At 36.8% G+C, this 20,996-nt stretch overlaps 3 protein-coding genes across 25 annotated transcripts in view; 2 read left to right on the forward strand and 1 right to left on the reverse strand.

Annotated features, from left to right (window-relative positions):
* clasp1a (cytoplasmic linker associated protein 1a) overlaps positions 1–5,057 on the forward strand; it is a 56,012-nt gene extending 50,955 nt beyond the window's left edge. For all 23 annotated transcript variants that reach the window (XM_056755253.1, XM_056755261.1, XM_056755258.1 and 20 more), the window contains 4 exons: positions 158–286; positions 773–979; positions 1,078–1,194; positions 1,320–5,057. In XM_056755253.1, the coding sequence (XP_056611231.1) occupies positions 158–286; positions 773–979; positions 1,078–1,194; positions 1,320–1,406 (540 nt within the window). In that variant the 3' untranslated portion in view covers positions 1,407–5,057. The remainder of the gene's footprint in view (positions 1–157; positions 287–772; positions 980–1,077; positions 1,195–1,319) is intronic.
* Positions 5,058–8,223: 3,166 nt separating this feature from the next.
* Positions 8,224–12,541, forward strand: ddx18 (DEAD (Asp-Glu-Ala-Asp) box polypeptide 18). The gene is made up of 14 exons (XM_056755459.1): positions 8,224–8,353; positions 8,673–8,837; positions 9,043–9,237; positions 9,312–9,447; positions 9,540–9,640; positions 9,753–9,952; positions 10,034–10,148; positions 10,321–10,460; positions 10,540–10,701; positions 10,795–10,947; positions 11,051–11,164; positions 11,368–11,424; positions 11,519–11,696; positions 11,992–12,541. Exons 1-14 carry the CDS (start codon positions 8,251–8,253, stop codon positions 12,135–12,137), a joined length of 1,965 nt encoding a protein of 654 aa, XP_056611437.1. The 5' UTR covers positions 8,224–8,250; the 3' UTR covers positions 12,138–12,541.
* Positions 12,542–12,832: 291 nt separating this feature from the next.
* On the reverse strand, positions 12,833–20,021 carry ccdc93 (coiled-coil domain containing 93). Its single transcript, XM_056755460.1, has 23 exons — positions 19,927–20,021; positions 19,498–19,611; positions 19,232–19,326; positions 19,011–19,122; positions 18,805–18,903; positions 18,630–18,686; positions 18,446–18,546; positions 17,678–17,714; positions 17,116–17,214; positions 16,954–17,004; positions 16,567–16,653; positions 16,333–16,446; positions 16,170–16,232; positions 16,017–16,090; positions 15,763–15,844; positions 15,182–15,256; positions 15,034–15,105; positions 14,849–14,957; positions 14,602–14,684; positions 14,432–14,469; positions 14,223–14,307; positions 13,957–14,070; positions 12,833–13,207 (listed from the first exon to the last, which is right to left on the reverse strand). The coding sequence occupies exons 1-23, from the start codon at positions 20,008–20,010 to the stop codon at positions 13,151–13,153; spliced, it is 1,902 nt and encodes a 633-aa protein (XP_056611438.1). The 5' UTR covers positions 20,011–20,021; the 3' UTR covers positions 12,833–13,150.
* Positions 20,022–20,996: the final 975 nt, after the last annotated feature.

The raw sequence follows: 20,996 nt of genomic DNA on the forward strand, positions 1-20,996 counted from the left end.
AAGTTAAATAAAAAAATCACTTTTTCATGTGATTTAAAACCTGTATAACTTTTTCTGTGGAATACAAAAGATCATATTTTTAAAACTGCCTTAATGTGTCCATACTTGAATGGGGGAAGACTGACATCATAAATACACGTGTTTTGTGCCTTTTCAGCACACCATCCGAGCGTTGGCTTTACGGGTCCTGAAGGAGATCCTTAGGAACCAACCGGCACGCTTCAAGAACTATGCAGAACTTACCATCATGAAGACGCTGGAAGCTCACAAGGACTCTCATAAGGAGGTGTGAATCAACTCTTTCGAAAACACTTCTGTGCATCATTTTGTGTTAATGATTAAGACCAGAATATCATTAGGATTATAAAAAAAGTATCAAAATGTATGCAGTACATGTTTCTCTTGTATAAAATAACTTATTTGTATTTGTTGATGTACAAATAATATTCATTGTCACCATTGTATCCCTGACATGTGGTCATGTTTTTGAGGATACAATCTGGCCTTTTTTCCAATGTCCTCGATAAAAAAAGAAGCAAACATCTTGATGAATAAAAGAATAGAGTCACTGGTGCAAACACCAATTTCCTCTTCTCAGTGCAATTCTAGCTGTTGGGATGACGATCAATGCTATTGAAATTGAATAAAGGAACCAGAATCAAGTGGAATAAGAATCTGAACCAGAATTGTTCCTTGGTTTCCATGGAAGATCTTGACTGAAATATCAACTTTGCAAATTCACTCCAGTGCTTTATTGATGTTATATGTGCAGGTGGTAAGAGCGGCTGAAGAGGCCTCGGCTACGCTGGCCGGTTCCATTCACCCAGAGCAGTGCATCAAAGTGCTATGTCCCATCGTACAGACAGCAGACTACCCCATCAACCTAGCTGCTATTAAGATGCAGTCCAAAGTCGTTGAGCGCATTGCTAAGGAGTCTCTGCATCAGTTGATGCCGGACATCATTCCCGGACTCTTACAAGTGAGACTTTTATAGTGTTTGCAGCATTCACTAACAGATTATTATTTGCCATTACACAACGTGTGTGTGAGGATTCATACCAATCTGTCGGTCTGCAGGGCTACGACAACACTGAGAGCAGTGTCCGCAAAGCCAGCGTGTTTTGTCTCGTGGCCATCTACTCAGTGATTGGTGAAGAGCTGAAGTCCCACTTGGCCCAGCTCACGGGCAGCAAGGTATGAAAGTTCAGCCTGTTCAACCTCCGTATCGCCCTGTCCTGTATTTATCGGTGACCCACCCTCACTGCATTAGCGTTAGCATTGCTGTTTTGAAATTGACGTCCTTCCTTTTATTCTCACAGATGAAGTTGCTGAATCTGTACATTAAGAGAGCCCAGACTACGAACAGCAACAGCAGCAGTTCCTCAGATGTGTCGTCTCACAGCTAGTCGGATGTTCTCCGATCAGTGCCCTACATGGGCGTTTGGAAACATAGTCGTGCCTCCTCCAGACATCGATTTCTTTTTTTTATCGCTTCATCAAAATCTTGCTGGATTTCTCTAGGAGAAACGTGTGCTCATCACAATCAGCAGACCTCTGTGTTAGTCATGCTTCTTTTCATCCGTGAGTGAATGTAAAGAAGTTTGGATAGTGGAAAAAGAACGCCGGCTTTTTGATAGGGAACAGATCTTCCATGATTGGCATTGCTTCCTTTAATGGAGCGAAAAGGCTTTCTTCGACTTCTGAAGAGATGATTAAGTTTAATATTAATAACTTATTCATGTTTGCAGGTTTAAGTTGTTTGGAAACATTTTAAATGGGCACAGTTGTGTGAGCTTACACGTCACTTCTTAGTTAATGCTAGTGGATCATTTGGCTGGCCGAGTGATTAATGTAAAGAGAAGAGAAAAAGTTAAGCAATTTGTAGGCTACAATGACAACCAAAAAACGAACATTCTAATAACCATTTTTAGTTCTTGTATTAGTAAGTATGCCGCTGACATGGTACGCAATACCATACGCCACAATGCTGAAAATGTAGGAAATGTTTTTTGTTTCTCGTAAAGGCAAATGATGAAGCCTTTGTTGATTTTATCATGAATTATGCGTTTAAAAATTTGCAAAGGCCCTTACTGCGGAACACTAGGACAAACATCTGAATGTAAAGTTGTTTGGTTTTTATCATATGAAGAAGCGAAGGGTTTGGAAAGCATATTATATAGAAAACATGCAAGACGTGCAAGCCACTACAAACAAGTTCTCTTGTCATTTCTGTGGAACGGAGTTTGAAAATATGACCATGAAGTATCCTTGAAAAAAACAACATGCAGTTGCTTGAGAGGCGAGAATATTGTGATGGAAATTTGAAAGCTATAATGCCTTATTTTCGTTTTATTCTGTTTCAAAACTCAGACTGTTAAAACATCCACAGGCATTCACACACTACAACGTTAAAGCATGGCACTGCACATGTCTGTGACACTAATTGTAAACCCTCTAATGTTACGTTATCTCAAAGGTGAACAAGAAAATGTTCCACCTGATCTTAAATGCTGGGAGATTGGTGTTGTGTACATACCTTTCAATCATTGCTTCTCACTCCCCACAGAAAGAAAAAATGTGTTGAACTCTTTTGCACGTTAACAATTAGCCTGCATGTTCCGAAGACGTAACCATCCTGTGCTGCCGCGACCGCCCTATAGGTTTGGCTGTTTGAGAAAAGCTTAACCTCTGCAGTCGGGTCAGTCTGTAAATACAGTATTATTATTGTTATTATTAATATTTTGCCCATGTTGGGAAGTAGGCAAGTGGAAAATTTAAATTGCCCTCAGAGTTGACCAAAATGTCTGTTTGTCCTCAGACTGTGAACCAGACCACTTTAGAAATTCAGGAAAGACATTGGAAGCAGCCTACTATCATTGAGTATTATATACTGGGGCATGTGGCTTTTATTGGTATGCTAAGTGTGCATACTCATGTTTGATGCAGCGTTTCATTCAAATAGATTTTAACTGATTTAGAAAACGGACATCATTTTGGTTTAGACTGGGGCAAGTTGTGAAGAAAATATGTTAATTTAAAGAAAAATGTCAACGGTAAGGATCAACAGTATTAAACCTAAACGCAGCTCCCTGAGTTTCCTGATATGTTGACTTCTGATGGTATTCCATCTAACTGTTCACTAAGCATGTTAGATTTTGTTTTGTTATTGGACACTGATACACTCTTGTATTTATGTTTACTTTATTTCCTTTACTTTCCCTATGTACAGTTTTTTTCAAGGCTTGTGATAGAATTACAACTTAAGTTTGCCCTAGAAATAAACAATCAGAACTATTAATGTATATTCTTGATATTATTCTTGTGTTGACTGTTTGGTGTGTGTGAGTGTTTAATTTGTCTGCTAAATTTGTACTAGTACATTACATTTTTAAGAAAACCAATGCGAAAATTAACCATGGTTATACTACATTAACAATAGTTTAACCGTGGTATTTGTAGTAAAACTATAATAACCACAGAACTTTCAGGGTTGGCCTTACCGGGGCCGTTGAAAAACAGAGTTGCGACACACTTTGATGTTGCCGCCACGTGGTTCATTGAGCTGTCGGTCTGTTTGTATAGGCTTAAGCGGGAGAGACAGTGGAAGCATCTATATTTGCAACAAATTTCACAAAATATCAACACAATATATGCACTGATTACTATTGTTGATTAAATGTATTATAGCATTTTGTTTGATGAGTTAGAAACAGTATTAATCTGATTTGTGTGTTTAATGTGACTAGGAAGGATGCATAATGTTCTATAAAATTAACAGAATGCACGCATTCATCTGTTCCTTATGCTTCTATGATCATCAGTACATACCAATCCCTTACGTGGTACAACCATTGCCCGTACTGTTTGGATATAAAAGCTGCACTTAGTTCTTCATAGATCCACGATAACCAAAAACCTTTTTTTTGTCAAATAAAGGAAGCCAAAAGGATGTACTTTCTAATATCTGTGAACTGTTTCTCTCCATTTGCAGAAGTGATGTGACATTATGTGAGTGATGTTGTTCTGTTTATGCTGCCATTTACAGTATCAGACACTATAATACCTGAACCTCCTAAAGGGCAACACTCTACGGTGCTTTAAGTAGAGTCTTGTCTTTAGTATCACGCTGCTTTGAGGAAAAAGTAAGACAACTTAGAACAAAATGGCACATTAGAGGATCACAATGCTGCTTAATCAATTAAAATGAAAAAAATTGTGATTACAGTGCAAATCATAATAAACACAAGGCTCGGACTACAGTAACTGAGTAAATTAATGTAGTAAACAGTCAGTTGCATGAACCATCAAAGATGTACACAAGGGGAGACAAAGATTTCTTTTTCACAAAGTTCTCTCAGTGGATTTTATTTGTCTTTGAAAATCTTTCCTCTCCTCTTATTGGCCTTTTTTAACAAATAATTTGCTATAGCACAATGCAAATCTTGTTTTGATTTAAAATCAGTTCCAGTTCAAACCAGCTCAAACCAAACATACATCTTGATGTAGAATCACTTAATGCTTTAGTGTTCATCTGACAGCTGAGAGGTCCAGTCACTTACCTGCTTGCTCTCTGTGATTTGACAATGTCTTTAGCTAAAACAGCTCGCATCTACTACTCCAGTGGACTGATCCCCGGTTCTGCTTTGAGGGTGAAAAAGAGGAGCAAGTTGAAAGTCATAAAACAGCGACCAGCTGCAGCTTTCAATCCCTCGTTTCTGGCTCAGGTAACGATACACGTGCCAGATGAGGTTCCGATGGAAGTGATGGTGGAAGAGGACGATTATATGGACTGGTCTTCCACAGTACCCTCATCCAGACCGCTTATTGTAAGGAGTCCCACAAGAACCGCTGCCATCCCGCAAACAATCCTTTTCCACGGCCAACTCAGTTTGTTTATTAAAGCCTGATCCACACATCCAGCACATCCTACATCTGAGCAAAAGAAAAATGTCCCCCGAGCACAAGAAAAAGTCCAAAGCGCATGAGAAAAATGTCTCCGATCACAAGAAAAACTCACCCAAGCACAAAAATAAAAAATATTTTATGCACAAATGTTATTCCTGTGTCACTGATTCAAAGCTGTCCATTTAAAATCATAATGATTAATGAAATCTTTGAACAATTTTTATTTATCGACAATGTTTGAAGCAGCCATGATGAGAGAGTTTTTGTTGTGGTCTCTGTTGTCATGGAAACCAGCATACTGTCGTCTGGTCTAGACTCAAAAGGGGCCTGACTTGCTTTGAGCTATTAGCAATATATATTTATAAAAGAGCAATATTTATTTATTTATTGTTTCATTATTAACGCCATTCCAGCATCTTAGGCTAAATTCAAGGCGGAAATAGTCAATCTACACACAAACATACACAAGTTACGGGAAGGTGGATTTTAGAGTCTTGAATTAAAGGGATAGTTCACCCAAAAAAAATCTGTCATGAATTACTCTCTCTACTGTATAAATTTCTTTGATTGGAAGAAACAAACTTGGAGAGAGATATTGGGACGCGACGATATATTACTACTGTACCATAGGAAACATGGCAATAGTCAAAAATAGCCCAGAAACTTTTTGCTGTCCTACATTCTTCAAAATATCTAATTTTGAGTTCAACAGAGCAAAAAAAGGTAATATTTCCTATTATGGTAGTCAATGGGGTCCAAGAATGACCTGGAGCAGGCAGTTTTACGCCCCTGTTTTTACTTTTTTGAAGACGCTGTACATTAGGAACCACCAGAACAGACCTAAGAACAGATAACTTCATCGTCCATCACGAGTTATGCTAAATAAACGTTTTTGTTATTAAGCAATCGTCCAGCATTTATAGTTTTTAAACGATTAACTTCTATCGATATGAATTTATTTCTTCATCTTAACAGATATGTATGTGTAAATTATACTTATAAGACAATCAAATTAATACTTTTTGACCATGTCGATGTTCTGTCTGGATCAACCTCAGCTTACCACGTGTATGCTTAACGTTACTCGATATCTCTTACTTATCTTCATAAATATTTTATTTTTATTTTGTTGTCTGTCTCTAGCCTATGTGAGATGGCCTTGTCTTGTTAAGATATTCTTCTGACCCTGTTTACCTGCATTAAAACCTACCACAGTTGTCTTATATTTGTGTAAACTAAATCAATTTACAATGAATCACAGGTGAGATCATCACAGTCAACATAATAATTAGCCAGCAAACAATTTTCTTAAATGTGTATTAAAAAAACAAAAGATCAATAATTGAGCACCAACAATCACAAACATGATGAAACTCAAATTGAAAACTTTATTCCCATTTAATGTACTTCCTTGTTAAAATAGCTTAATGATCCTGATTAAAATGTATGTGCACCTAATGTGGGTTTTATTATGTTTGTTTGTGCTCAATTGATTGTGTATCTTGTTTTCTTAATAGCTTGTTGACTGGCTAATTAGACCTATTATGTTGTGATGTTATTGATCTCATCTGTAATAATACCTGGAAATAATATAAATGTGTTCAAGAATGCATTTTACATATTTACTGCACTTTAAACCAATAGCTTGTCTAATGAATACATAAATGACTCACAGAGAAATATGTGGAAGTGTTTTAATGACATTCTCAATTTTATTTGCACAGTCCATCAGTGGACAAAAGAAATCAAAGTGGCTTGACATATGTTGCAATCCTCCGGATTGGAAAATCTCAACATGCTGGAGGCTGAGGAGAAATTTCTAGAAGGGCCCGTCATTGACATAAGGTATGTAAGGATGATATGAAGCCGAAATGGTCAAGCATGACATCCTGCAATTATTTCCAATAACAATTTTGTCTACAACTTTAAACTTTCTTTTATCAGTGAGCGAGACCAGCTTGACAGGAGGATTAAGAACATTTTGAAGAATAGTGGCAACCCATGAATCATTACCGAGACCCATCCTATAATTATCATCAATCCTGCTTTTGATAATGGTCTTAATAAATAATGTTGTTCACAGGAAACTTGTCATTTTTTTCTTAGAAGAAAAAATTGTTCCACGGATAATGTATGGGATTTATGAGTAATTCCTTTCTTTTTTGTATTGTAGAGTCATATCCCTTTTTGTTGTTATTATTATTCATTATTGTAGCTGCATACATGTGTATCTGGTTGTTTTCAATCCATGTGATCATCTTTATTTATATTTTTAAATGGGTTGATGGGTATGTTATGTCTTATTCTTATCTGTCCTTCTACACATAGTAGAATCACGTATTGTTAGATTGAAAAACGTCAATCGAACTTGTCAAACCAACATTTACCATTTGACGCCACAATGGGACAGAACACCGTCCATCAATTTTTCTTAAAAATATCATCTATTTACTTTCTTTTCGGCTAAATATAAGCAAACTGGCTCTGGTCTGATAGCATGCTGCATTGTGTAAATGTTTTTTACATTGTATGTATATCAGTCAGTGCTTCACACAGTGTGAAGTGAATATAAAAAATTTAGGGGTGTGGCTAAAATCAGTCTCAGCCAATAGACCAAAATATACACTGTTATACAGGACACATTTTTTTACATATATAATGTACCTATATAAATATATATACTATATATAAAAAATGAACATCAAAAAGTTATTTTTAAGAACAACAATGTAAAAAAAATGAAGTTTAAAAGTTGAAATTTAGAGTTTTGGGTTCGGGACACCCATCTCTCCACTAAGAGCATCCAATACATTTTGATTATATAAATATATATATAAGTTGAATCATATTATAAATATAATTATGTGTTTCGAAAGGTGATATAAGGATCTTAGTAAACAACTAAGATTTGAATACTTGAATGCTTTTTAAATGTTTTTTTTATGTGGGACAGCAGTTCTGTAGAATGGCCCATATATGAAATAATTTTTTATCATACACAAAGCACAAAAATGCGAAAGACATTAGTTTAACGAGAGAATATGTTGCCTACTATCGTTAGACAGTTTCAGTCAATGTCCTTATAAATATGCATAATTAAAATACATTCACACTTACATGAACAGCTACATTGTGAAATGTGAAAAAACTAACAATATTTAATTATTGTTGACGACATTAGTTTCTTAAAATCGAATTTTGCTATTTATAAACTAAAATGAAACTAAGTTTTTTTATCTGTTTAAATGGTCTCGAGTTGTTTTCAATCAGGCATACGATAGGGCAGGCACCTGAGCGCAGGACCCCGCATACGCACGCATACACACGTGTTTGTCGTCTACAGCCATGGCGGACATGCAGATGAGAATTATCCGTAAGAAACTCGACAAAAGAGCACAGAAAAATAAACAACGCAAACTGCTACAAAAACAACAACAAGAAGACAACGGTGAAGCTACTTTTTACGTTTTTGTATAAATGTGACGTTATTTAAGACATAATTGAGATGTTTTCAGAATCATGCAAGCGTTAGTGTGCCATCGCATTGCTTATGGTGTTTTTGTGCATGTACTTTTATTTCGCTTATTTGTCATCAGTTGTATTAATTCAGTACAACGTTGTACTTATAATGCTGTCGGTGTGTTTAAAAAAAAATCTAAAAGGTTAAATTGGATATTTATGTTCTGTAACGTTGACTTGTGTTGGCTTGTGTTGAAACCACTGTACTGTTACTTGTGTAATAAACTAGCATGTTTATGATCTGACAGAGGTAAATGTTGATCTGGAGGAATCTGATGTGATCAGTGAATCTACACTGACAACCACTGAAAACCAGCAGCAGAGTTTCTCCGCGGAGGAGAATGAACCCTCACACAACATCAAGAAGAAGAAAAAGAAAAGAAAACTGGATGGGACAATAGATTCAACATCCAGTAAGTGTTAATGACAAATCTTAACTCTAACAATTGAGAGTTTTTATTAAACAACGTAAATTAAGAATTGATAAGGTTGTTGGAACTGGCTAAACGAAAAAGTGTGTGGTCCTGGTTCCTATATTGATATAACTTATTAAAATAAAATAAATGTTTTGCAGTTTGTCAGTTTAAAAAGTGTTGTTTGATGGGTCTTCCTCATTAGGTTTAAAAAAGGTAAAAAAGCAGAAGGCAGGTGAACATACCACCGAAGCATCAGAAGTCAGAGAAAATGAACAGATTGTGGAAATATCAGAGGAAGGTGAAGTGCCTGAGAAGCTGCCAGAAAATGGAAATGAAGAAAAGGAGGATTCCGAAGAGGAGGATGAAGACGGACCAGAGCTTCCTTTAGGGCTGACAGGTACACATGGCAAAATCTGGAAATTACGTTGTGCGCTTATAAAAATTGTTTCTTAAAATGTATATGTTGCCCAGGTGCATTTGAGGACAAATCATTTGCATCTTTGGCGGAGGTCGTAAGCGAGAATACACTAAGGGGAGTGGAAGAAATGGGCTTTGAGACCATGACAGAGATCCAGCACAAGACCATACGCCCTCTGCTGGAAGGACGGTGAGTCTGCTATGCTTTCAGTGAATTTGCTATTAATAATTGATGTGTTGTTTGTTGTACTGATTTTTGACAATTGTGTTCTCATCCAAAAGAGACATTTTGGCAGCTGCTAAAACAGGAAGTGGTAAAACACTGGCTTTCCTGATTCCTGCTATTGAGCTCATCTACAAACTCAAATTCATGCCCAGGAATGGTGAGTGTGCACACTGAGAACATTTACATACTCTAGACTTCAAGCTGCTAAGTGGATTTAATGTTGCCACACTATATAGACACTAAGATGTGATTATATCATTTTTTTTCAGGAACTGGAGTGATTATTCTGTCTCCTACACGTGAGTTGGCCATGCAGACGTATGGAGTGATGAAGGAGTTGATGGCTCATCACGTGCACACTTACGGCCTCATCATGGGAGGCAGCAATCGCTCTGCCGAAGCCCAGAAACTCGCTAATGGGGTCAATATTCTGGTTGCCACACCTGGGAGACTTCTTGATCACCTGCAGGTAAAGTCATTCACGCTTTTGCCACAAGTGTCTTGATTTATTTGACGTATACTTGACCTCTGTTGCTTTGCATTTTCCCAGAACACACCTGGCTTCATGTTTAAGAATCTTCAGTGTCTGATCATCGATGAGGCAGATAGGATTCTGGAGGTGGGCTTTGAGGAGGAGCTCAAACAGATCATCAAACTGCTGCCGAGTAAGATGACCTTACAGCCTCAAACAGCACCGCAATTATTATTATTATTGCTCTGCCTATATATTATAATACTTGGTATACGTATGGACTATAACACAGAAATATATTTGAAGCCGTGTGGCATAGCAATATCATGTGATGGAATCATGACAATTTCTATTTTCTTCTCCAGAAAAAAGGCTGACGATGTTGTTTTCAGCAACACAGACACGTAAGGTGGAAGACCTTGCACGAATCTCCCTTAAAAAGGAGCCGTTGTATGTGGGGGTGGATGACAACAAAGACACAGCCACTGTGGAAGGACTAGAACAGGTCAACCATTCACACGAGTGATGCCTCTGTCAGGACCAGTCGGACATGTTTTTTTGATTTGAGGTTTTTGTGTTTTTAGGGTTATGTCGTATGTCCTTCAGAGAAACGCTTTTTGCTACTCTTCACATTTCTGAAGAAGAACCGGAAGAAGAAGATCATGGTGTTCTTCTCATCCTGCATGTCTGTAAAGTATCATTATGAGCTGCTGAATTACATCGACCTGCCTGTCATGGGCATTCACGTAAGTTAACTTAAATCACTACGTGGAGTTAGATGACGAAATATGTTTATTTAGTGTGAGGAATGTCTATTTAATATTTGATTCATTTCCCAGGGCAAGCAGAAACAGACCAAGAGAACAACCACGTTTTTCCAGTTCTGTAACGCAGACTCTGGCATTCTTCTCTGTACTGATGTCGCTGCCAGAGGTCTGGACATCCCAGAGGTGGATTGGATCGTTCAGTTTGACCCACCTGATGATCCCAAGGTACAGCAGTCATGTTTGTTGATATATGCAGTCCAATATGATAGCGTCATCTCTTTTGTACGTTGTGTGTCTAGATTTTGATGAGTTTCTGTTGGCATTTTAGGAGTACATACATCGTGTGGGGAGAACAGCACGTGGAATTAACGGCAGAGGACACGCCCTCCTCATCCTGAGACCAGAAGAGCTCGGCTTTTTGAGATTCCTCAAGCAAGCAAAAGTAGGACAGCATTACACTGGTCTTTCATAAGAACCTAAATATGTGCACTTAGGACACTAGAGTCATTACATTGTTTAGTTAGTAGCCAACGAAAATAATTTGTGGGTATAATTTCAAATATGTACATCATCGTCAAGTAGTCTTGCCTCATTGACTTGACGGCATCTTTGTATAGTGTTTTATTTTCACTTTCTTCCACAAAGGTTCCTCTGAGTGAGTTTGAGTTCTCCTGGAGTAAAATCTCTGATATTCAGTCACAGGTGAGATTTAGAATTTGAACTCCTGGGGATTCATCTGGTATTAGATTTGTGTTTTCATGCTGATTGATCTTTTTATGCTGTTGCTTTTTTTCAGCTGGAGAAGCTGATTGAGAAGAACTATTTCCTCCATAAATCAGCTCAGGAGGGATACAAGGCCTATGTCAGAGCCTATGACTCACATTCCCTCAAACAGATCTATAATGTAGAAACCCTCGAGCTCCCCAAGGTGGCCTTGTCCTTTGGGTTTATAGTGCCACCCTATGTAGACCTCAGTATCCTTTCAGCATTATACTAAATCATTTTTATCGTTCCATTATTGCAGTGTATTTATTTAAAGAGAATTCTGGGTCTAAAGTTGGGATGTTTTTGCTTTTTAATTTGATCAAACCCACTGCTGCCATGTGAATACTATGTGAACTATGAATGCGTTAAAAATATAACTTGAGGTATATTTCTCATTACAATTATGTTCTGATGTATGTAATGTAAGTATGGTTGTGTGTGGGAGTATAAAGCCTCCAGTGTTATGTTCTTCCGTGTGTGTGTTCCTTAACCGTTCTCTCTCAGACGTTCACAGCAGTAGAGGAGCGAAGATGATGAAAAGAGGAGGTGGAGGAGGTTTCGGCTACCAGAAATCTAAGAATGTCCACAAGGCCAAGATCTTCAAACATATCAGCAAGGGGAGAGGAGAAAGCAGGCAGTTCTCACGCTGAGATGTTTCCTGAAATGCACCTCTTTAGATGTGGATTTACTCGGACTACACGACTGTAATATTGTTCAAAATTCTGCTTGGTTGTGTAACAAGCCTCCGACGGTCTGCATTCCATGTGTTCACAGCAATCTGTTTTCAGAGGCCATAATATTGTTATATAATATTTTCTTATTGACTTTATCATGTTAAGCATTGTTCTCTTGATAAGCATTGTTACTGGCTAAAATTAAAACATGGAAACATCTGTGATTATCTAATTATTAAACTGCATCATTCTTGCTTGAACTTGCAATTATCAGTGTGTTAAAAAAGAACCATAAATAGTCTTTAGTATGTCTATTTGTATAAATATCTTCACGTTTAAATGGTGCTTTGCATGATTTTAATAAAGAAGGCACAAAATGATACACTATTTACTCTTTATTAATAACTAGTAATACAAATTTAACATTAATAGTGTTATTAAAACAGTAATACTTGCAGTTTGTGATACTTTGCACAAAACTGCAAAAACACGTTTGATGGATTTTGTCAACAAATAATGAACTCTAATGTAAATATAAAAAGCTATTTCCATGGTGAGAATGTTCAATAATAAAGGTCTGGCAACCAGTTAGACCCCAGCATAATTCAGCCAATAATTTACGTATTGTGTGACTTTCTCAGGTTAAAAAAATAATCAAAATCAAAAAAACGGCTTATTGACTCTTTATTGAGTTTTTATGGTAGCAGATTATTATGATAATGCTACAAACAAGACAGTGATTAGTAAATTAAACAAGGTAAATGTGTGTTAAACGGTATAAAAAGGCACGGATGAAAGGTTTAACAGTTCTGACATCAACCTGTCCAGGCTTACACACCCAATGTTTCCCACCCAATCTGCTTTATCAATATTAGAACGGCTCTAATCTCAGCATCAGTCTGCATTAAAACAATGAAACACAAACATGAAGGAATATGTGATTTGTTTGAAGTGCCACTTTGTGTACTGTTGTCGGTTGTGTTCAGATGTTATGAAGCTCCCTTTGCTCTTAGTTTAGATAAGAGCATCTCATTCTTGCGGCACTCCTGTAACAACAGACAATGCATGCTATTAATTTCACAGTACAACAATTACCGTATGAGTTTAATCCCATCCCTGTATGTTTAGTAAAGATGTCCAATCGCGTATTTACAATAAACCCTCACAAGCCACTGCTCTTCCAGTAAAAGTGTTCGTTCACCCATAAATGAAAATCTAATCATTTACTCATCCTCTTCTCATTTCAAACCTGTATGACTTTCTTCCTTCCGCAGAACACAAGGGAAGATATTCTGAAAAATGCTCTTGCCCAAACGATGGCAGCCCTTCACTTTCATTAGTTTTGTGTCAATACAACAGAAGTCAATGGGTGCCACCGCTGTTCGGCTATCAACATTTTTCATTTTTGGGTGAACTATATACGAGGAAAAAATATTTGTGCCAGACCAAAATTAAATCTTATCGTTCAATTAACCACAATTGTTCCACATTAACAATGTGTAGCTCAGTGGTAAGAGCATTGCGTTAACAACGCAAGGTTGTGCGTTCGATCCCAGGGGATTGCACAAACCTATGAACAAATGTATAGGTTAATGCAATGTAAGTCGCTTTGGATAAAAGCGTCTGCCAAATGCATAAATGTAAATTGAAGAAACCAATTATAAGCAAAAAAAACACTAGCTGCCCTTTTCTTTATGCATTCTATATAATGAAATGACACTTTATTGATGGTGAATCTGTCATTGGATTTTTAATCACTAAAAACCTAAGTTTTTCTATTGGAGTGTGTATTTACCTCTTTAAAGTCTTTAACGGTTTTAAAGTAGAGTCTTTGCTTGTCCAGCAGTTCCAGATACTCATCATTCAGCTGATCTCTGCGCATCTTATTCTCCTGCCGTTTCTTTTCCATCTTCAATAAGCACATATACACACGTTAGACACTAATGTAATTCATGTTTCTGATTGGCTAAAAACAATGTTGGAGTGGAACTAATCCATGCAATTTATTTAGTCAGTATAAATTGCCTGCATCTTTTTCTGTGTGTGTAGTACGTATTGTACCTTCATACGGCTCTGTTTGATTCCTTCCACAATTTGCTCCATCTGTCTAAGAAACTGCTCTTTACCTCCTGAGGAAGCCATGGCCCTATACACACACACACACACACACACAAAACATACATTTTGCCTGTGCATTTTTAATATTTCATTATAAATGTAGTAGTATTTGGAAATCTTTGCACAAGTGCTTTAGTTTATTTGATACGTACTGGTGAAAATGATCGTGTATGGAGTTCAGTAGATTGACCTGAAAGGAAATACAGTGCCTGATTAATGATGTTCATTACAGATTTTGATTTGACTTTATTCATAAACATATGAATACATATATGAAATTAACTTCTAATTATTACTACAGCAGCTACATAAATGCAGATACCTCTTTCTCCAGGTAAACTTTTTTGTCATCTAGTGTGTTGTACAGCGTAAAGAACTGTTTTGTCTCCTTATGTGTTGCAGAAACTGTAAAAACACCAAATGAACAATATGTGCTTAATAAAACAGTAAAGTTTTTACTGCCCTTAAAAAAGTTCAATAATTGTTGCGGTAACAGGTGTGCATTTAAGAGCATTGTACAATGGCTTAAATCAGCACATCATTTTATAAAAATTGATGCACACAAACACCTTGGCTGTACAGTTCAATGAAGCGCTTCTGATACTGCGTCAGCTCTGCTCTGCTAGGAACCTCATCAATCTTTCTCTGCAGGATGGCGATCTCACGGTTCCTCCGAGCCTGCAGTGAAGTGTAACAATGAGAAAAGAAGATTCTCGAATAACTCTAGTACCAGCGTCAGTCCTCGTAGCCTCACCATGAGCAGACGAATCTTCTGCAGCTTTTCTCTGTCTGCAGAGTGCTGCTGATCTATCAACAGATTCATCTCCTACAGACATACACAGAGGATTAGAATAAGAGACTTAGATCGATACAGACGGTGCGACTGTAAATGTGATTGAAACCTTTTTGTCGTCGCCTTCATCTCCAGACTCCATCTTCAGCTCCTCAATGCTCTGCTGCAGACGGGTCATTTCCTCCTTTATACACACAGCCATAACACAAAAAACACAGATGTTTTGCATAACCCCAAGCACAATAGAACTGCCGGAAAACCCACACATTTATTGGTTTGTTTATTTCATTACAGAGTTATACCTTTGTTTTGATTTTTAATGTGAAATAAGCTTTTAAGTTGATTTTAGATTATTTTTTAACAATTCTAATGTCCTTTTGACATTATTATTTTTATGTTGTTATTTAATATTAATATATCTTTATTTACATTTAATTTATTATTTATTAAATTAATTTATAGACTTAACATATTAAACTTCTAAATTTATTATTTCACCTATTTAATATTATTTTGGAATTTCATATTTAGGCCAATTTTTTGTAATTAACAAATGTTTTCACAGTTTTGGTTTTAGTAAACTATAACCAGCTTGGTTATACTGTTTACATGATGCTGGGATACTACTATTGACCTAATGTGTGAGTTTTCCTTGGTAACTTGTGAGGTAGATTGAGGATGGAAACATACGCGACAGTGAGCACGGAATGTTTGCTCTTGGTGTTTCAGGTTTTCATTCATGGCCACTAGATCACAAAGTTTTTCCAGCACCCTGAAACATACCAAAAATCACAATCGAAAATGAAGTCTGAAATCAGAAATGACCTATTGATTTATATTTTGCACTTCCTTTTAAGCATGGTGCATTCAAGGTAGACATTTTATGTAAGAAAGTACTTCAGAGATGACGTTTGATTATTACAACTCGAGTTTTGCTCACATACCCAGAATCCGCCTGGCACTCCACATCCTCCAGAGTGCTTAGCTCTTTCTCCAGCTTTTCAGTGCATGTGGTGGCCTAAAAACACACAAACACACTTCAATGGTCAAGGTCAACCAGTCATCTGTCAGTACGTGCCAGTGTCTGTCTGTCTTACCTCTGATAGTTTGAGTTTAGCATCCTCACATGCTGCTCTGATCTCCTGCTGCTTGACCTGCAGCTGAAATAACAATAAATAATGATTTTAGTCAAAGTAAGTTTAGTCGAAACTGCCCAAAATGTGGGGCATATTTATGAACAGGTGTGAACATGTCTGTTACCTCTTTCAGTTCTTTGTTCTTTTGTGTGATTTGTTTATTAAGTGATGTAATCTGGCGGCGGTGTTGCTGTGCGGGTCCAAATCTCTCGGGTCGATCCTCGGCTGAACGCTCGGCCTGTCAAATCACATATGTTCAGTAACCCAGAGGCTCAATTTTAAATATAAAATTATAATAATTCATAGAAGTTAATATAATATCTAATAGTTACAGACGTATTATTAAAGCTGAACTCACCTTTTCAGCATACTCTGTGACAATTTGCTTGATCTCTTCAGATTGTAGGCCAACAATCTGCCCAACTGTACTAGCCGACAGCTTCCCCTGTAAACAGAATATTTTAAATATTGCTTTGGTAAGAACTCATGCTGAGCACATAAATGCATTGTATATAAACAACTCTTAAAAGAAAAGTTTACCCAAAACTGAAATCTTTAAAACATTTTTTTTTTATTATATATAATTTTTAATTAATATTTATTTTCAATCTAATTCCATAGAAGGGGAAGGTCATTTATACTGTCAACCTCCAGAAAAGAACCAAAAACGGAGAAAAATATGTAATTTAAATTTTAGGAAACAATGCCGGTTTTATACAATTTATGCAGATATTCAGAAGCTTACCTCCTCTGTTGCCATGGCAGCCATTCCAGTCATCAAGGCTTTAATTCTGAGCTGTAAGAGAGACAAACACAGCTTCTGATTGGTCAAATGATTCAAACTCAGGATGGTCAGGATGAATGACAAGTGAGTGATAGATAAGTTAATATGATGCTCATATCTGACCTCCTCCGCTGCCTGCAGGTCCTCTTCTTCAGATACTTGAGTCATTCCAGGAGGAACAGCCTGTGTGCCCTGAGCCGACACCTGCTTCTGCTCCGATGCCTGTTACAAACATCAACACATGAGAACCCCACAGATCTAAAGAACCAAAGGTCAGTACCAAGTCATTTTTAGCCAGCAGTGATCTAATGTGTCTATTTGAGCAGAAATATTATTAGGATCAGTGAATGTTTATGGCTGCATATTGGGGTATCAGTTGAAATAATATTGAAATTATCAAACAGCTATTTAAATATTACAAAAAATCATGATGAGAAATTGTTTGTTTTTTATTGTAAAATGCTACACTGCCAAACAAACAAACTTTTGGCTTAGATAGACCAATGTGCACTAAACCGATGACAGTTTTATGTTTAATTTAAAAGCTAAAGACCAGTGCAATGAGTGCTTCTGAAATAAAAGTGATGTATTTGCACAGTTATAGCACCACTGTGTCTTAATAAAAGTAGGATTTAACTTAATATATGCTCTAAAACATCCCTATCAGAGTGATTTGTATACTCACTGTGCCTGCTTTAACCTGTTTGCTAAATCCATAGCGCCTGTAAAAACAAGAGAGAAAGAGCATTTTAAATGTTTCATCGTGTTCTTTACACTGACATTATAGACAGCATAAGGCTCACGTCAAACAAAACCAAATCCAATGACATCAAAGTATGGATGCGACACACAACATGATGAGAACAATCCCATCAAAGAAAAACATTCAGATGCAATGTCTGAAAAACAGCAGATGCAAAATTAAAGATGATGCAAAGACAACACATTTAGTGTCATTCTCATTGGCAGAAAACTAACCGCATTCATACTCACTGCATATATTGTGACATGAGAAGACATGGACTGATCAGTGAAATATAGACAGAGAGAATAGAAATGAAGAATAAGAACATGAGAGAAAAATCAGGAGAAAGATGCTTACAGAAACCTGCAAAATGAATGAATGAAGATAAAAAATAGAGATTTGTGGTGAGCAACAAGGAGTGTGTGTGGACACTGCCCCAATACACATTTTGAATGACAAAAACAAAAGTACAATTTAAAAATCTCATACGGGTATGGCTTGGATTGGGTGTTCAAACATCAGATTTCTTGTACTTTTTATTGCTGATGATACTTGGAAAAAAATGAAATGGATTTGAGTTGGATATGGATACGCTAAAAACATCAGATAAAAAAACCCAGGGCCAATGAAGAAGGAAGAAACAGATGATAATGTATATAAGAGTGTAGATGCATATATGATCAATGCATAAAAGTAACATAACAGTACCTGCCAAACTCCAGCAAGGTTGAGTGAACCCGAGATTCCTCATCAAAAAGATCACCGGCGTCCACCTGACGTTTATATCGCCTTTGAGGAGCATACACCCCCTTCACCCAAATACATACATATTCCTATTCATAAATATATATATTGCATGTGTATAAAAGCATGAAGCTTATCAGATACTCACACACACATCCACCAAAGTGCTGATGGCTTTTTCCTTCCTCACTGCAAACTCCTCGTCCTAAAATAAACATGTTAATTAAGTTTTCAACAAAAAATATTTTACAGAGCATGAAGAGTCATCCGCAGTTCTAGTCCTTTAAAGTTCTGGTTTTAGTTTAGTTGTCCTGTTGGCTCACCTCAGGGAACGTATGCGTTTTCTGGAACTGAGAGATGGAATACGATCTGACATAATCCCCCATCTCCTCCCGGGTTTCAATTGCCTTTTTTACCAACCACTGTGTATGCCACAAAAAAGATGCATTTTTTGTTAATAATGTGAAATGTTTCATAAATGACTAGAAATTTAGCCCTTAAGAGGCTTCAGGTATGCAGGTATAGGTACCTGTACAACAGGGAAGATATGGATGAAATCCAACCCTTGGATCTGATGAGGTTCCAGCCTGTGAGGACATTTCATTTTGGGCAGAACCGACACAATCTTCTCCGTCAAAGCACTTCAATGGAGATGACAGAAACAGAACAAAACATTGCACAGAAATCAGTTCAACCTATCGGGAGGAAGAGAGCTCTTTGTTTGTGACTCCATTATTTGATGTCACTCACATTTTCTGGCCAATGGTGGAATTTTCCTGGAAGAGCAGATCAACGTCTATATCAAAGTTGCATGTAGTTATGCACCAGGTCATTCCTCCGACCACCTAAAAAGCGAAAGCAAACACAAATGATTGGACAGTGGGGATCATAACCCAGCAACATGTCATTGCAAAACTATAATAAAAGTCCTGTTTTTTTACACACCTCGTGAAGATGTGTTTAGGGCATTTATGGTGTGTTGATCTAAATGTCTGTATGAGTTGGTGCAGATATACCTTGTCGAATGGTGATAGTCCTTTAATGCGTGCTCTGAAATAACCAGCCGCCAGCAACAACTCCAAAATCTCAGCAAGCTTGATGCTCTGCTCCTCATCCTCACGTGTCTCCACCTGTCACCATGGTAACAATGACACTAAACGTCAGTACACAGTGTGGGCAGGTTCATGGTAATTAAGTATTAATGAATTACTCTTACTTACTTTGAAAGGCAAAAAGACAAGTATAGATTTAAAACATATATAGAATACTGCAACAGATGCTTGTCATTGTAATGACAGCGAAGTATTAACACACCCTAATGTTTAACCTAACTGATATATTATTTACTGAACTTCGCCTTCCGCAATGAATTCAATAACAGTAAAAAACTAATTTATCAGGTACTTCGATTCGTATGTGTTTACGTGTTTGTGTTTTCGTCGTACCTTGATGAGATTTCCATCTTGATCATACTGAGCTCCTATTTTCGAGCCCGTTCTCACTCTCTGGAAAACAGAGGTGGCCGCCATGATGATCACGACGTGTCACGTGACGACGATCACATGACGATGACAAAGGACCTAATCTGCTTTTTATGTATTTGTGTATTTTATATTTTTTTAAAGCATCGGGGCGACTATATTTATACGTGTATTATATTTGCATATTTTTAAATAATCTGAATGGTATATTATTGTATATTTCCTATATATTATGTTTGTTTGTCCCTTTGTTTAGCATTTTGCTGCTACACTGTAATGTTTCCCCCATGGTAAAGCTAAACTTGTTTTATTAAATTGAATGAAATTCACATTAAAATATATCTACGATCCAGAGAAATATGTAACCAGTAAAGCTTGATGATAAGGATGAATCTCACTAAACAGTGAAAAGTTCAGCTTTATTCATCAAAACATGGTGTTGTCTTAATGTACACAGTTTGGTCAGAATTTGGCATATATATTTGACTGTTATAGGCTAATGTTTAGAGTAAACACATTTACATAATAGGCATGAATAGTACATTAGTTTCCTGAGGACCAAAATAATCCTTGCAGTTGAATTTATACTGAAAATAATCTTGATCAAATTTGATAAATGAAGTGCCCACAAACTGATAAAAAACAGTAAAATGTTTCAGGCCTATGTTAAAGTAAAGTATATGTGATAAGGTTTGCATGTTAATTAAACAATAATTGAATGCATAATTTTTGTAAATATTATGTAAATATATATGCAAATATAGTCTCTAAGTGTTTATGTTTGCAGCATGCCCATTGCCCACAGACAACTACCAAATACAACAGCTTGAGGGAACATTTACATTTACGTTTACGTTTACGTTTAGGCATTTGACAGATGCTTTTTTCCAAAGCGACTTCTATTGCTTTTATCCTATACATTTTACATAGGTATTTGCAATCCCCTGGGATCGAACCCACAACCTTGCGTTGTTCATGCAATACCACTGAGCTGCAGGCCAGCTGACATTCTTGACAAAATAAACATTTAATTT

This window comes from Triplophysa dalaica, chromosome 8 (genome assembly GCF_015846415.1).
Source record: "Triplophysa dalaica isolate WHDGS20190420 chromosome 8, ASM1584641v1, whole genome shotgun sequence".
Lineage (NCBI taxonomy): Eukaryota > Metazoa > Chordata > Actinopteri > Cypriniformes > Nemacheilidae > Triplophysa > Triplophysa dalaica.

Coding starts and splice junctions, on each gene's coding strand:
- ddx18 (XM_056755459.1), top strand. CDS start 8,251: ATGGCGGACATGCAGATGAGAATTATCCGTAAGAAACTCGACAAAAGA. Junction 10,948..11,050: donor ACCCACCTGATGATCCCAAG/GTACAGCAGTCA, acceptor TTGGCATTTTAG/GAGTACATACATCGTGTGGG. Junction 11,697..11,991: donor GCCACCCTATGTAGACCTCA/GTATCCTTTCAG, acceptor GTTCTCTCTCAG/ACGTTCACAGCAGTAGAGGA.
- ccdc93 (XM_056755460.1), bottom strand. CDS start 20,010: ATGGCGGCCACCTCTGTTTTCCAGAGAGTGAGAACGGGCTCGAAAATA. Junction 18,904..19,010: donor ATATCTTCCCTGTTGTACAG/GTACCTATACCT, acceptor TGGCATACACAG/TGGTTGGTAAAAAAGGCAAT. Junction 15,106..15,181: donor ATGAAGGCGACGACAAAAAG/GTTTCAATCACA, acceptor GTATGTCTGTAG/GAGATGAATCTGTTGATAGA.